Here is a 14,313-nt window from a genome sequence, read left to right on the forward strand (position 1 = left end):
GGTGAGAGCGAGACATGAATGGTCATACCTGATATCTTTGAACATAAATAAAACAGTCTCTGTGAAAGGGAGACTATGTAGTCTACTTGGAAATTGTATACATTTCATAATGCTGAAACARTTTGTTCTTGGTTGCYTKTMACATTTAGYCGCAGACTCTGTATGACAAGATCACATTTGGACGCCAGCCMGAMRMCCCCTSTTCTTCYTACCAGGAAGTACTGTGAGCTGAACAGGACGTGGTCATAAGCTGGGCTTCTATAGATATAGAACCCTCTGCATCCTCTGCATCCTACATGTGTACCTTCTGTAACAGATGTTTCATTTCATCACAACCTGCACATTTCTGTTTTTATTTTCTTACTTGTTCAGAACTGCAACCTTTGTCTGTTTATGGTCATTGTGTGGTACAACTTGTTATTTTCAAGATATTCAGAGTTACATAACTTTTTGTTAGGTTCTATTGCATTCTATTGTTGCATTAACTGTTTATATTTGTGTAATAACGACTAATGGCAATTCAAAACTATATTCTTAAAGATGACCGGTGTTTCTGTTTGAAAACAAGTTATTTATGTTTGTATGTATTTTAGATGTGCCTATTGTACAGTAAAACGTTTTACATTCCACAGACATGCTTTGTAGAAATCACATAGGCCACATTCACCTCAAGCATATGCTCACAAACTATCTTTTGTTGTTGTGTGAAATCAGACAATGAATAGACCTTAATAATACAATAATACCATCTTTACATATTGAGAAAAGGGAGAGAACATCCTAATAAATAMAACGATTTGTASCAATCATAAYGCATARATCAYATAATGATTCACAGTAAAGAAAAAAGTGCAGTATTTGMGAAAAGCTACCTTCAAGTGATAGAAACACATGAATTACAACAGAAATAAAAAAAAATCAATTTTTCAGGTGTGTGAATAAAAATAATATATGTATTATATATAGCACTTTCATTTAAGAACCTCAAAGTCACTGTAAAAAACAAACACAAAAACAAAAGGATCTGGTAGATTCTTGGGCGATTGGCTTCAACAGCATCAGATGATAAGGCATTGAGCTAGTATGGGTAGGCAGTAGCTTGAGTGGGGGAACATACAGTGGCTTGCAAAAGTATTCACCCCCCCCTTGGCATTTTTTGTATTTTGTTGCCTTACAACCTGGAATTAAAATAGATTTTTKGGGGGGTTTGTATCATTTGATTTACACAACATGCCTACCCCTTTGAATATGCAATTTTTTTTTATTATTGTGAAATAAGCAAGAAATAAGACACACAAAAAAGAAAACTTGAGCGTGCATAACTATTCACCCCCCCAAAGTCRTTACTTTGTAGAGCCAACTTTTGCAGAAATTACAGCTGCAAGTCTCTTGGGCTATGTCTCTATAAGCTTGGCACATCTTGCCACTGGGATTTTTGCCCATTCTTCAAGGCAAAACTGCACCAGCTCCTTCAAGTTGGATGGGTTCCGCTGGTGTACAACAWYCTTTAACTCATACCACAGATTCTCAATTGGATTGAGATCTGGGCTTGGACTAGGCCATTCCAAGACATTAAAATGTTTCCCCTTAAACCACTCGAGTGTTGCTTTAGCAGTATGCTTAGGGTCATTGTCCTGCTGGAAGGTGAACCTCCGTCCCAGTCTCAAATCTCTGGAAGACTATAACAGGTTTCCCTCAAGAATTTCCCTGTAATTAGCACCATCCATCATTCCTTCAATTCTGACCAGTTTCCAGTCCCTGCCGATGAAAAACATCCCCACAGCATGATGCTGCCACCACCATGCTTCATTGTGGGGATGGTGCTCTCGGGGTGATGAGAGGTGTTGGGTTTGCACAACAAAATTTTTGTCTCATCTGACCAGAGTACCTTCTTCCATATGTTTGGGGAGTCTCCCCTTTTTGGAGTTTGTGCTACAGGATGCACATTTCTGATTGAAAAAGCTAGCCTTTGCTTTCCTGATTAATGTCCTGCTTGCCTGGTCCGTGAGTTTTGGTGGGTGGTACTCTCTTGGCAGGTTTATTGTGGTGGCATATTCTTTCCATTTTTTAATAATGGATTTAATGGTGCTCCGTGGGATGTTCAAAGTTTCRGATTTTTTTTATAACCCAACCCTGATCTGTACKTCTCCACAACTTGTCTCTGACCTGTTTKGAGAGCTCCTTGGTCTTCATGGTGTCGCTTGCTTGGTCGTACCCCTTGCTTAGTGGTGTTGCAGACTCTGGGGCCTTTCAGAAGAGGTGTATATTTATTTTTATAAATGTTTTATTTATTTCACCTTTATTTAACCAGGTAGGCCAGTTGAGAACAAGTTGTCATTTACAACTGAGACCTGGCCAAGATAAAGCAAAACAGTGCGACAGAAACAACACAGAGTTCCACATGGAATTAGCAAATGTACAGTCAATAACACAATAGAAAAGTCTATATAYAGTGTGTGCAAATGAAGTAAGATTAGGGAGGTAAGACAATAAATAGGCCATAGTGGCAAAATAATTACAATTTAGCAATTCAACACTGGAGTGATAGATGAGCAGAAGATGAATGTGCAAGTAGAAATACTGGTGTACAAAGGAGCAACAATGAAAAAATAACAATATGGGGATGAGGTAGTTGGGTGGGCTATTTACAGATGGRCTATGTACAGGTGCAATGATCTGTAAGCTGCTCTGACAGCTGATGCTTAARGTTAGTGAGGGAGATATGAGTCTCCAACTTCAGGGATTTTTGCAGTTCGTTCCAGACATTGGCAGCAGAGAACTGGAAGGAAAGGCGGCCAAAGCAGGAGTTGGCTTCGGGGATTACCAGTGAAATATACCTGCTGGAGCGTGTGCTACGGGTGGGTGCTGCTATTGTGACCAGTGAGCTGAGGTAAGGCGGGGATTCACCTAGCAAAGACGTATAGATGACCTGGAGCCAGCCGTAGAAAAATGCTTCTTGAAATTCTCGATTATCGTAGATTTATCGGTGGTGACAGTGTTTCCTAGCCTCAATGGGCAGCAGGGAGGAGGTGCTCTTATTCTCCATGGACTTTACAGTGTCCCAGAACTTTTTGGAGTTTATGCTACAGGATGCAAAATAAATTCTGAAAAAGCTAGCCTTTGCTTTCCTAACTGCCTGTGCATATTCGTTCCTAACTTTCCTGAAAAGTTGCAAAAAACTAAAAAGATCATGTGACAGAGGCTGGAGTTTTGGTTTGACTACTTCGATGTTCAACTCCTCTCTATAGGTAGGCTGGAGTTTTGGTTTGACAGCTACGATGTTCAGCTCCTCTCTATAGGTAGGCTGGAGTTTTGGTTTGACAGCTACAATGTTCAGCTCCTCTCTATAGGTAGGACAGCTAGCGATGTTCAGCTCCTCTCTATTGGTATGGGCCTGAGTTTTGGTTTGACACGATGATGTTCAGCTCCTCTCTATAGGTTAGGGCTGGAGTTTTGGTTTGACAGCTACGATGTTCAGCTCCTCTCTATTGGTAGGCTGGAGTTTTGTGGTTTGACAGGCTTCGATGTCAGCTCCTCTCTATTGGTAGGCTGGAGTTTTGGTTTGACAGCTACGATGTTCAGCTCCTCTCTATTAGGTAGGTGCTGGAGTTTTGGTTTGACACTTGCGATGTTCAGCTCCTCTCTATTGGTAGGGGGCTGGAGGTTTTGGTTGACAGCTTACGATGTCAGCTCCTTCTCTATAGGTGGCTGGAGTTTTAGTTTGACGGCTACGATGTTAATGGCTCTTCTATAGGTAGGGCTGGAAGTTTGGGTTTGAGCAGGCTTACGATGTTAGCTCGCTCTCTCCTGTTCAGCTCCTCTCTATAGGTAGGCTGGAGTTTTTTTCAACTCCCGAAAGTGTAGGACCCACCTTGTTGATGCTTTGACTCCTGTAAAAATGCCCAAAAACACCAACACACCTTGGTAYAGACATGTGATGTACATAAACACTGGTCAAACACTGGTTGAATCAACATTGTTTCCAAAACAGTATGTGTGAGGAGATTGAATCAATGTGGGAAAGTGATTGGATTTGCAAAAAATCATCAACGTAAGRGCATTTCATCTTTTTTTCCCRCCTAACTTTGAACCTAAATCCAATAACATGCAGATTTTTGGGGGTTGATTTCATGTTGAATTCACATTAGTTGACAACTGATTGATGTCTGTGCCCAGTGCGAAGTAGATTCTAAAGAAAAGCTACTTACTTGTTGAACCTGGTTGATAAGCATGTGAGGGACTCTATGATAGACATAAAACAAGGCAGTCAGTGATATCTTCTATTTTGCACCTAGTACACAAAAGATTGCGTCTTCATTTCAGCTTGAATTTAAATTAAGGGAGCATATATTTATACACAAGGCACTGTGAAATTTGATAGARATTAAAATGTGTTGTCATTTAATTCCCACTCACCTCTGAAAATATATGTTAAAAGACATCCGAACAGAAATCCTAAGAGCAACTTTACGATCCCGGGGACGCGGTTCTCTCCCTCCACCACCACGTCAGGCTTGGGCTGTTCATCTGAAGACATAGGGAGAGAAAAAATAGTATGGTAGCAAGGTAAGAACACAAATAAGGACTCACTTTGTTAAAAAATTCAACCACAAGCATGACAAGCATCTACAATAATTCCTTCCTGTCTCACTGCATAGCTGGCTGGCGTWAGAATTCCCCGCCCAAAGGTTGATGAATAMACMAKTTTTTCCTGGTCAGGTCATGTGTTACTGAAATAAATCCTGGCCCTAGAAATGACTGTACCTTGGCATRTCTCCCTCACAACCTTAGATGCGTTAGTGAGCCCRTTGCTGGCAGTACAGATGAAGGTGACATTTCTGTTGGGGCTGTAAGACGTCCAGACAAYAGAGACRTTGGYGTTGGGACTCCCCCTCCAGAAGGCGCCGTCAAAYGAAGCCTCTGGTTCCCAAGAAAAGCTGGTGTCCTTCACCGAAGAGGAGCACTGAAGAGCCATCACACAGAGTCCGTCCTTCAAAACGCTGAAGACCTTTCGAACACTAGGCTCAACGAGACGCTCTGGACATTTGAAGAGAAACAAAGGAAGKTCATGTAAATAGATAACACATTTTATATACACAAAACTGGYAAGGAAATTTGAATAAAGTAGAGATAAAAATGAACACTTTGAAATTATTTTAAAGAACAGTTTTGTCTATAATAGGCTGGCAAACTAGTGAAATGTACAAAACGTAAAATTCCCAAACCGTGGAGGGTGATTAATGTCCAATGAGTTACATTTTTGGGGWCCCTTGACATTTTTGCTCACTTTGCACCCCTAGAGGCAAATCTTGTATAGATCTTACAGAGTACACCTTTAAAACCGGGTACAGTTGTGATTGAGACCCTTACCTGTCACAGTGAGCGGTACCTTACTGATCTGCTGYTCCCSCTGACTGTGTGTGAGGAGGACAGAGTAGACCAGTTCATCCCCTCTCYGAACATCWCTGATCTCCAAGTCACCAGACGAGGTGTTGAGACTCAGTCGACTCTTAAACTGCCTGAACCATTCTGTGTTGCTATTTTTGCCCTTGAATGTTGCGATCCAGGTGTCGTTGTTGTATATGGACCACGTTATCTTGGTGATGTGCCAGGATGGATTGGCTCCAGAGGATAAGGTGACAGACTCTCCCAGGTAACCAATAGTATCTCCCATCACCACTGAAACATAACAACCAATCTGTTACTGTACTAGAATGTCTGTTCTGATGGTGGTGGTAATGTGTACAGGAATAACTAGATGAAACACATCATTTATATAATAGYAATATAACAGTATATGTTTCTCTTTGGATATAAAATAATAATCATCAATATTCTGATGGTATCAACATAAATTACTATATACATTATTAGCTAAATTAATTATTATTCAGCAGAAAAAACTGCATAGCAGGTTTTATGATAACTGTCCATTAATTGAAACAAGAAAAGTATAGATTTAGGACACATATGACATCATTCACATGACCATGTTTTTTAAATTTGGAACTTTCTCTGAGTTTCCTTTTTCTGTTTCGATCATGTGGTGAGACTTTCACAATACATATGAAATGGAGGATTTGGTATCTTAACCTTAAACACATTGTATCAAAGCTAGAACAATGTTGTCAAGACACAGAACTCTGTGGCCTTTTGAAAAACAGGAAACAYATTTTTCAWAATGTATTTGCCTTCTCAAAACCTAAATGCATTCATCCAAACTATATTATACTTCAAAATTGCAAATACATTMATCAAAAGAACACGACTCCCTGCAGCAAGATGAACGCAACCATACTTATCTCTTGAGTCCAAGCAGACAAAACAGTATGTTTTAAAAATCCCATTAGATCAATAAAAACATTTTGCAGTCACTAAATCATGATGTTCAAAATTGGAAGTATAACTATTCAAAGGTGCAACATTATGGGACATTTCTCTCCATTTTATGCATAGATCACCAAACAATTTCATACACATTCAATCAAATATTATTACAGATTTTTTTTGTTACGTATTAAAATAAGAACATTGTGTGCAGGATTCATTCATCGGTATCATCACAATTAAATTCCATSTATTCAAAACAAAGGTTGGTTTTCTCATAGTTTTGTAGACTTTCCATTGGCATACGGAAACACAATCCACAATAGAAATAGAAAGGAGAGGTGAATAGACTGGAGCAACACAACWGAGGCCTCGATCCACACCAAAGCAAAGCTCTATAATGGAAGCTCACAATGTTGGACACTTAGGAGTAACCCAAAGTTACATATAGGTAACACAACTTGAGTCTCTGCATCTCTTCATGCCTAGATCTTTACATATATTGTACATGGTTTGACRCTGATGAGAGKATTTACAATTCCGTGCTGTAGTATTTACTGATTGACGGAAACAGTGAACAAAATTGCAGACATTTCTCTTCTSRTGAAAAMAATGTGTTTATGTTCTGTGAACAAAACACTTAGCAGTGAATTGTGTATTCAGTTATGMCATTTGCATTTAATATTTTGGAAAAGGTGGTCTAACATATGCAAGTCAGGTACGAAGGCAAGAAACTGATCAGAAGTTCTATACATGTATTTGATCAGTTGATCATTGCTGTTCTGCTATAGATACAGTACGTTAAACGCAATTGAGAAAAMCTATWGTCACCCAGTTAAMTTCTACTTGAGTAAAAGTCTAAAAGTATTTGGTTTTAAATATACTTTAGTACAAAAAGTTAATGTAATTGCTCAAATTGACTACAGAGGCAGTAGGGATTACCAGGGATGTTCTCTTGATAAGTGTGTGAATTAGAATAATGTTCTGTCCTGCTAAGCATTTAAAATGTAATAGTACTTTTGGGTGTCAGGGAAAATGTATGGAGTAAAATTATTTCATTTTCATTAGGAATGTAGTGGAGTAAAAGTTAAAGTTGTCAAAAATATAAATAGTAAAGTACAGTACAGATACGCAAAAAAATGACGTAAGTAGTACTTTAAAGTATTTTTTACTTAATTAAGTACTTTACACCACTGCACACCATTAGATTTCTTAAAGTGATAAGGATGACATCATGGCAAGTGCCCTCGTCAGGGTTTGAGGTCAATCCCATTTAAATTCAGAAGATAATTTAAAAGTCCAATTCAAAGATTTTCTTTAAATTCCAGTAATATAATTTCAATTGACATCCTAGATTGAAATGGAATTCACCCCAATCCTGCCTCTTGTAGCTAATTTCTCAAAGATGACAGACAATATCAACAACGACAGACATTTAGAATAGCCCTCAACACTACCAAGCAAAATGGAAAAGTACAGTAAGCAGCCTACCTGATAAGACTGTTAGGAGAGAGAGAACTAAAAGTTCTACACGTATCATCTTCAACAGGACTTTTAAAATGGAGCCTGTTCCTCTCTGACATAGCGTCTTACTTATAGCGTCAACTTCCTATTTCTGCTATTTACAACACCTCCAGAATGTGTTCACACCACTCTACATTTTAGACATTATGTTGTGTTACAGCCTGAATTTAAAATGGATTAAATTGACATTTTCTGTCACTGATCAACACACAATACCCCATCTTGCCAAAGTGGAATTTTGTTTGTAGATCTTTTTTTTTTTTTTGACATTGAGTGTTCATAAGTGGTCTAGTACAGTTTTTGTTGTTGCATAAATCGACTTTGAAAATCTATGGTAAGACTTAAAAATGTCTGTCTAGCAATGATCAACAATCAACTTGAAATAGCTTGAAGAATTTTAAAAAGAATAATGGGCAAATATTGTAAATTTCAACTGGGCAAAGCTCTTAGAGACTAATCCCAAAATACTCACAGCTGTAATCGCCAGCAAAGGTGCTTCTACAAAGTATTGACTCATGGGTGTGAATACTTATGTACAGTTGAAGTTGGAAGTTTACATACACTTACGTTGGAGTCATTAAACCTCGTTTATCAACCACTCCACACATTTCTTGTTAATAACAAACTATAGTTTTGGCAAGTCGGTTAGGACATCTACTTGTGCATGACACAAGTAATTAATCCAACAATTGTTTACAGACAGATTATTTCACTTATAATTCACTGCATAACAATTCCAGTGGGTCAGAAGTTTACATACACTAAGTTGACTGTGCCTTTAAAACAGCTTGGAAGATTCCAGAAAATTATGTCATGGCTTTAGAAGCTTCTGATAGGCTAATTGACATCATTTGAGTCAATTGGAGGTTTACCTGTGGATGTAAAAACAGGTACAAAATTAATCTATGTCCACAGTAAAACGAGTCCTATATCGACATAACCTAAAGGCCTGCTCAGCAAGGAAGAAGCCACTGCTCCAAAACGCCACAAAAAAAGCCCGAAAACGGTTTGCAACTGCACATGGGGACAAGATTGTACTTTTTGGAGAAATTGTCCTCTGGTCTGATGAACAAAAATTGAACTGTTTGTTTGGAGGAAAAAGGGGAGACTTGCAAGCCGAAGAACACATCCCAACCGTGAAGCACGGGGTGGCAGCATCAGTTTTGTGGGGGTGCTTTGCTGCAGGAGGGACTGGTGCACTTCCCAAAATAGTTGGCATCATGAGGAAGAAAAATATTGTGCTATATTGAAGCAAAATCAAGACATCCGTCAGGAAGTTAAAGCTTGGTCGCAAATGGGTCTTTCAAATGGACAGTGACCCCAAGCATACTTCCAAAGTTGTGGCAAATGGCTTAAGGACAACAAAGTCAAGGTATTGGAGTGGCCATCACAAAGCCCTGACCTCAAACCGACAGAACAGTTGTTGGCAGAACTGAAAAAGCATGTGTGAGCAAGGAGCCTACAAATCTGATTCATTTACACCAGTTCTGTCAGGAGGAATGGGTCAAAATTCCCCCAACTTATTGTGGGAAGCTTGTGGAAGGCTACCCGAAACGCTTGATGCAATTTAAACAATTTAAAGGCAATGCTACCAAATACTACAGTGTATGTAAACTTCTGACCCACTGGATGTGATGAAAGAAATAAAAGCTAAAATAAATTATTCTCTCTATTATTCAGACATTTCACATTCTTAAAATAGGTGGTGATCCTAACTGACCTAAGACTATAATTTATACTAGGATTAAAATCAAAAATAGTGAAAAACTGAGTTTAAATCTAATTTGGCTAAGGTGTATGTAAACTTCTGACTTCAACTGTACATTAGATACTTATGTATTTCATGTTTTATACATTTTCCAAAAAGTTCCTTTTGAATTATTCCTTAGCGTGAACTCTAACTATGAAAATAATTATCAATATCATCCCAATACTAGGCTAGGCTAAACAAAAAGATGCTCATTTGACAACAATTCTAGGGCACGTGTTATAACAGAAACGTTGGTGGCGTATAACAGAAATGTTCCTCTCCCAGCCCCCTTTCACAGTAGTTAACCACAGTAATTTTCTGTTAAACTTGCACCTGCAAAATGTTCAGTGGTGGAAAAAGTACACAATTWTCATACTTGAGTAACAATAAAGATAACTTAATAGAAAATGGCTCAAGTAAAAGTGAAACTCACCCAGTAAAATACTACTTGAGTAAAAGTTTYTAAAGTATTTTGGTTAAGTATCAAAAGTAAATATACTTAAGTATCAAAGTAAAAGTAATTTCAAATTCCTTATATTGAGCAAACCCGAGAGCACTATTTTATGCTTTTATTTACAGATAGCCAGGGGCACTCTCCAAATCTCAGACATAATTTACAAACAAAGCATTTGTGTTTAGTGAGTCCGCCAGATCAGCTAAGCATTCAAAATGTAACGAGTACTTTTGGGTGTCAGGGGAAATGTATGGAGTAAAAAGTTCATTATTTTATTTTGGAATGTAGCGAAGTCTAAGTAAAAGTTGTCACAAATAAAAATAGTAAGGAAAAAATACAGATACCCCAAAAAACAACTTACTGTAAGTGGTATTTAAAAATATTTTTACTTAATTAAGTACTTTACACCACTGAAAATGTTTACAGAGACGTGATGACGGCCCAGTGGAAGCAGTTGATAGAATATTTAAGACGATTAATGTATTAATATTAGCAGAATTGAGAAGTGTTTCAGTTGAGGAAGTATCTTCTGCGTGACCGGCGTAACGTTTCTTGTTTCCACCCACCCCTTTTTCTACAGAACTGACTGACATTTAAACAGCAAATAAATCATGCCCACACACACACCCACGCAGCGCCCACACTGGAGCTTCCATGACAATGTTTGTGGTCTGTAGGGTCTCTCTCCTGACGTGAAACTTCCCTCCTGTTCCAAACATTTTTGAGGTCAACTCTGCTCTCACTAAGAACATACAATACATTGTGATAGAGAGAGAGCGAGAGAGCAAGAAAGAGCGAGAGAGCAAGAAAGAGTGAGAGGGAGAGAAAGAGCGAGAGGGAGAGAAAAACAGACAGAGAGAAACAGGCAGAGAAAGAGAAGAGACAGTGAGCAAGCGAGAGGGGGGTTAGGGGGCATTAAACAACGCCACATAGCATCATATCAAGAGAGATCATTTATTAAAAAGGCTGTAACAATTTTGTCCTAAAATTATCCAATATTAAAACATTTTTTCAACTTCAAATGTCTTTACATCACATTGGTCTTAAAAAAAAGTTAGGGACTTCACTTCGACATGAAATGAATCGCAAACATGTAGCTTTTCAAAACGTCATGTAACTACATGCATCAGGGTTCATAATGAAATGAAGGTCTAATAAACATACGGTACACATATAAAAAAAGTGATAAAACCATTTATACACAACATAGGAAACTACTGTAGCTTTTAGCCGCCAAAAAAGACAAGAACCATTGTGTGTGCAGGACCTATCAGGACTGTTACTGATATTCACCTCAGCCTATGAATCAAACAAATCATCAAGCACAATGTTTCCATACGAGTCACATATTAGTCACACCTTAGTCACACCACACACTCAACACAAGAGGCTGCTGAGGGGAGGACGGTTCACAATAATAGCTGTAATGGAGAGAATGGAAAGGTATCAAATAGGGAAACCATGTGTTTGAGGAGTTCGATACTATTCCATTCCAGCCATTACTATGAGCMMGACCTCCCAAATAAGGTGCCACCAACCTCCTGTGACAACTGTGTTTTTATTATTTTGTACTTCTGTGTTTTGGTCACATGTTCAGAACAGTAGTCATGTGGTACACTATGGCTKTGTCCCAATTATCGCTCCTTCCTCAAAGTGGTCACTTGACTTGTTCACGTCCCTTCACTGATTTGATGACTGGTATRTGAAATATGGTGGAAACTCCCTCTAGCCCATGACTTTACCAATCCAATGCTTGTAGACTTGTGGGAAGTAGTAAAACAATTGCACACTTCAGGAGAAAAATAGATGTTATTGGGACGCGCCCCTGTATCTGGAAAGGAGTGGGATTTGGCACGAAAAACTAAATAATGTCTCATGACAAGTGGTTCTGTTTTTTTGTATCTGTTCCTCCTCCTTCATTATAAAACCAACACTGGATTACACATAAAAAGTCCAACATCCATTAACGTCACAAAAACATTATTTTTCTTATTAAAAAAAAAACAGCCGGTTAGTGTTTCACCTAAACATTCGTCAGCTGTCTCTTGAAGAACCCACTTCCTTGGGACCAGTAAGCAGATTTAGTCCAATGAAAATAACAGTCCGTTTATTGGTCTATTCAGTGATATTTCAATCACCTGATTGGTTGATGTAGTAGCTGATTTGCAACTACAGTTTCTACTTGAAACTTGACTTTTCAAGTTATTTTTCATACATGTAAGTGTTTCTTTTCACATGTTTCTGTTCGTTGAGCCTATACTGCTTAACAGCCCATCAGCTTATTGGTTAGTAACATCAGATTAGGTATTAGAAGTGTGGGGGGGGGGGGGACCTAATTATTATTATTATGTTATTTTTTTGTCTGAAAAACACTCCAAACATCCTGCCTGACCGCTCGGAGGCGTCCGCATGGTCCTAAAGCGCACCTTTTCCATCGTTTTGTATCACATGCCAATGACAAAACTGGGGGGGACAAAATGCAATTTCAGAATGTGGGGGGGACATGTTCCCCCCGTCCCCAGGAAAGTTGCGCCCCTGAGTAGCATAGTAATGTCAACTTCAATTGGCTGGTTGTGAATTTAGTGCAGTTATTGCCAAGGAATGAGAAACATACAGGTCCCAATGACTGTAACAAAGTAACACACACAGTTMATTAAACAGGACGGCCAGAGGTCTCTGCTCCAGCCCTTGGTGGCAGACGCCACATACATTTCCACTGCTTTGTGTGAAAAGAGATAGCTGTCTAGACAGTGCTACACCTAGGATGCGTCTGAAATAGCACTCCATTCCCTWTATAGTGCACTACTTTTGACCAGGGCCCATAGAAAATAGGGTACAAAAGTAGCGCACTATATAGGGTATGGGGAAGTATATATGCTGTGGAATGTAGAACAAAGAAAGTCTACTATGAGGTTTTCTAACCAAAATCCGGGGATCTTGAGAAAACAGCAATTGAGTTGCGTTGAACAGTCATCATCATCATCATCGTAAAGGGTTTGGGGTGGATTTAAATCACACAAGGTGGTTATTACATCGTTATAAACAGAGCTATGAGCTGTATTAAGGTCTGTGTAAGTGTAATAACTCCCTAGGACTCTGCACAGTCTTGGTAACAGTATCAAGCTACATGGTGTCAACACGCTCAGGTCTAGGTGAAGCTCATGCATTGTGGGAATGATCAGCTCATGGGAGTGTCTGATTGGTCAGTCAAAAACAGTAAGAGAGGACCCAGAGAGAGTTGGGCTCTGAGTAAAATTGAAAATGTGTCGCTCTCTCTGTTCCTTTCCCCATCTCATATTCTCTCTACCTCTCTTCATTCTCTCCACCTTTGTGTCTTCTCTCCCTCTCTCACACAGAGGTCAACGCTGAGTTGGGCTTTGAGCAAATTTGAAACATAGTCTCTCTTTTCCTCACTCGTATCATCTCTATCCTTTAATTTCTCGTCTTCTCTCCATTTCTACACAGAGGTCTCTGACTGCAGCCTCATGACAAACTTRTGGCTCTTGGGGTCGATAAACTCCTCCCCCAGGTGGAGGAATGGGAGGGGCGCCACAGTGACGACCAGGGAGAAGTCGAGTCGGCGCAGGGAGAAAACCAGACCCGGGCGCAGGGCGGACGTCACCGGCTCCTCGCTCACCAGGGTCCACTGGCGCCCCCTACCATTCTCCCGYTGGTACTGCATGGTAGGGCCTGGGGAGAGGTAGCGCTCTAGAAAGGCCTGAAAGAAACACACAGAGAGAATGAGATAAGAATGTCTGACAGGGTGCCACATCTTGTCATGGGTTCACTTTCTCTCAGGGGAATGTTAAGTAGGCTAGATATGATTCATCAAGTGAATCATGCTTGTTCTAATCCCGTTATGGTCATGAACACCTCAAGTTGAATATTAGGTCATGTATGGCTGTTATTTTTAGTGGTCATGTCAAGGGTATAGATATCACATCAAGAGTGTATGAATCTAAGGGGCCATGTTGTAAGTGTGTAGGGGTTATATTAAGGGTATAGGGGATATATTAAGAGTATAGGGGCTCACCATGGGGGTCATGTTAAGGGGGTAGTGGTCAGGTTAAGGGAGTAGTGGCTCACCATGGGGGTCATGTTAAGGGAGTAGTGGCTCACCATGGGGGTCATGTTAAGGGAGTAGTGGTCAGGGTTAAGGGAGATGTGTATAAGAGACAGTGTTTACAGAGACGTGATGACGGCCCAGTGGAAGCAGTTGATATAATATTTAAGACGATTAATGTATTAATATTAGCAG

The 14,313-nt window shown here is 39.5% G+C and overlaps 3 protein-coding genes across 4 annotated transcripts in view; 1 reads left to right on the plus strand and 2 right to left on the minus strand.

Annotated features, from left to right (window-relative positions):
• LOC112073956 (SLAM family member 8) overlaps positions 1-2,416 on the plus strand; it is a 12,396-nt gene extending 9,980 nt beyond the window's left edge. Inside the window, exon 6 of the mRNA XM_070440338.1 lies at positions 150-2,416. Within this exon, the coding sequence (XP_070296439.1) occupies positions 150-227 (78 nt within the window). The 3' untranslated portion in view covers positions 228-2,416. The remainder of the gene's footprint in view (positions 1-149) is intronic.
• A 1,395-nt stretch (positions 2,417-3,811) lies between these two features.
• LOC112073959 (CD48 antigen) lies at positions 3,812-8,593 on the minus strand. Its single transcript, XM_024141193.2, has 6 exons — positions 7,819-8,593; positions 5,371-5,679; positions 4,765-5,037; positions 4,417-4,527; positions 4,209-4,242; positions 3,812-3,890 (listed from the first exon to the last, which is right to left on the minus strand). Exons 1-6 carry the CDS (start codon positions 7,865-7,867, stop codon positions 3,812-3,814), a joined length of 855 nt encoding a protein of 284 aa, XP_023996961.1. The 5' UTR covers positions 7,868-8,593.
• A 2,402-nt stretch (positions 8,594-10,995) lies between these two features.
• Positions 10,996-14,313, minus strand: part of LOC112073957 (vang-like protein 2) — a 13,558-nt gene continuing 10,240 nt past the window's right edge. The window contains exons 7-8 of one of the 2 annotated variants that reach the window (XR_011476771.1): positions 12,271-13,773; positions 10,996-12,236 (exon numbers count right to left, since the gene is read on the minus strand). Coding sequence is in view for 1 of the 2 variants with exons in the window: in XM_024141191.2 (XP_023996959.1) it covers positions 13,513-13,773 (261 nt within the window). In the remaining variant the exon portion in view is untranslated. Of the gene's footprint in view, positions 13,774-14,313 lie in introns of both variants that reach the window. The other variant, XM_024141191.2, reaches the window with a different exon arrangement.

Source organism: Salvelinus sp. IW2-2015, unplaced genomic scaffold, assembly GCF_002910315.2.
Source record: "Salvelinus sp. IW2-2015 unplaced genomic scaffold, ASM291031v2 Un_scaffold2437, whole genome shotgun sequence".
NCBI lineage: Eukaryota > Metazoa > Chordata > Actinopteri > Salmoniformes > Salmonidae > Salvelinus > Salvelinus sp. IW2-2015.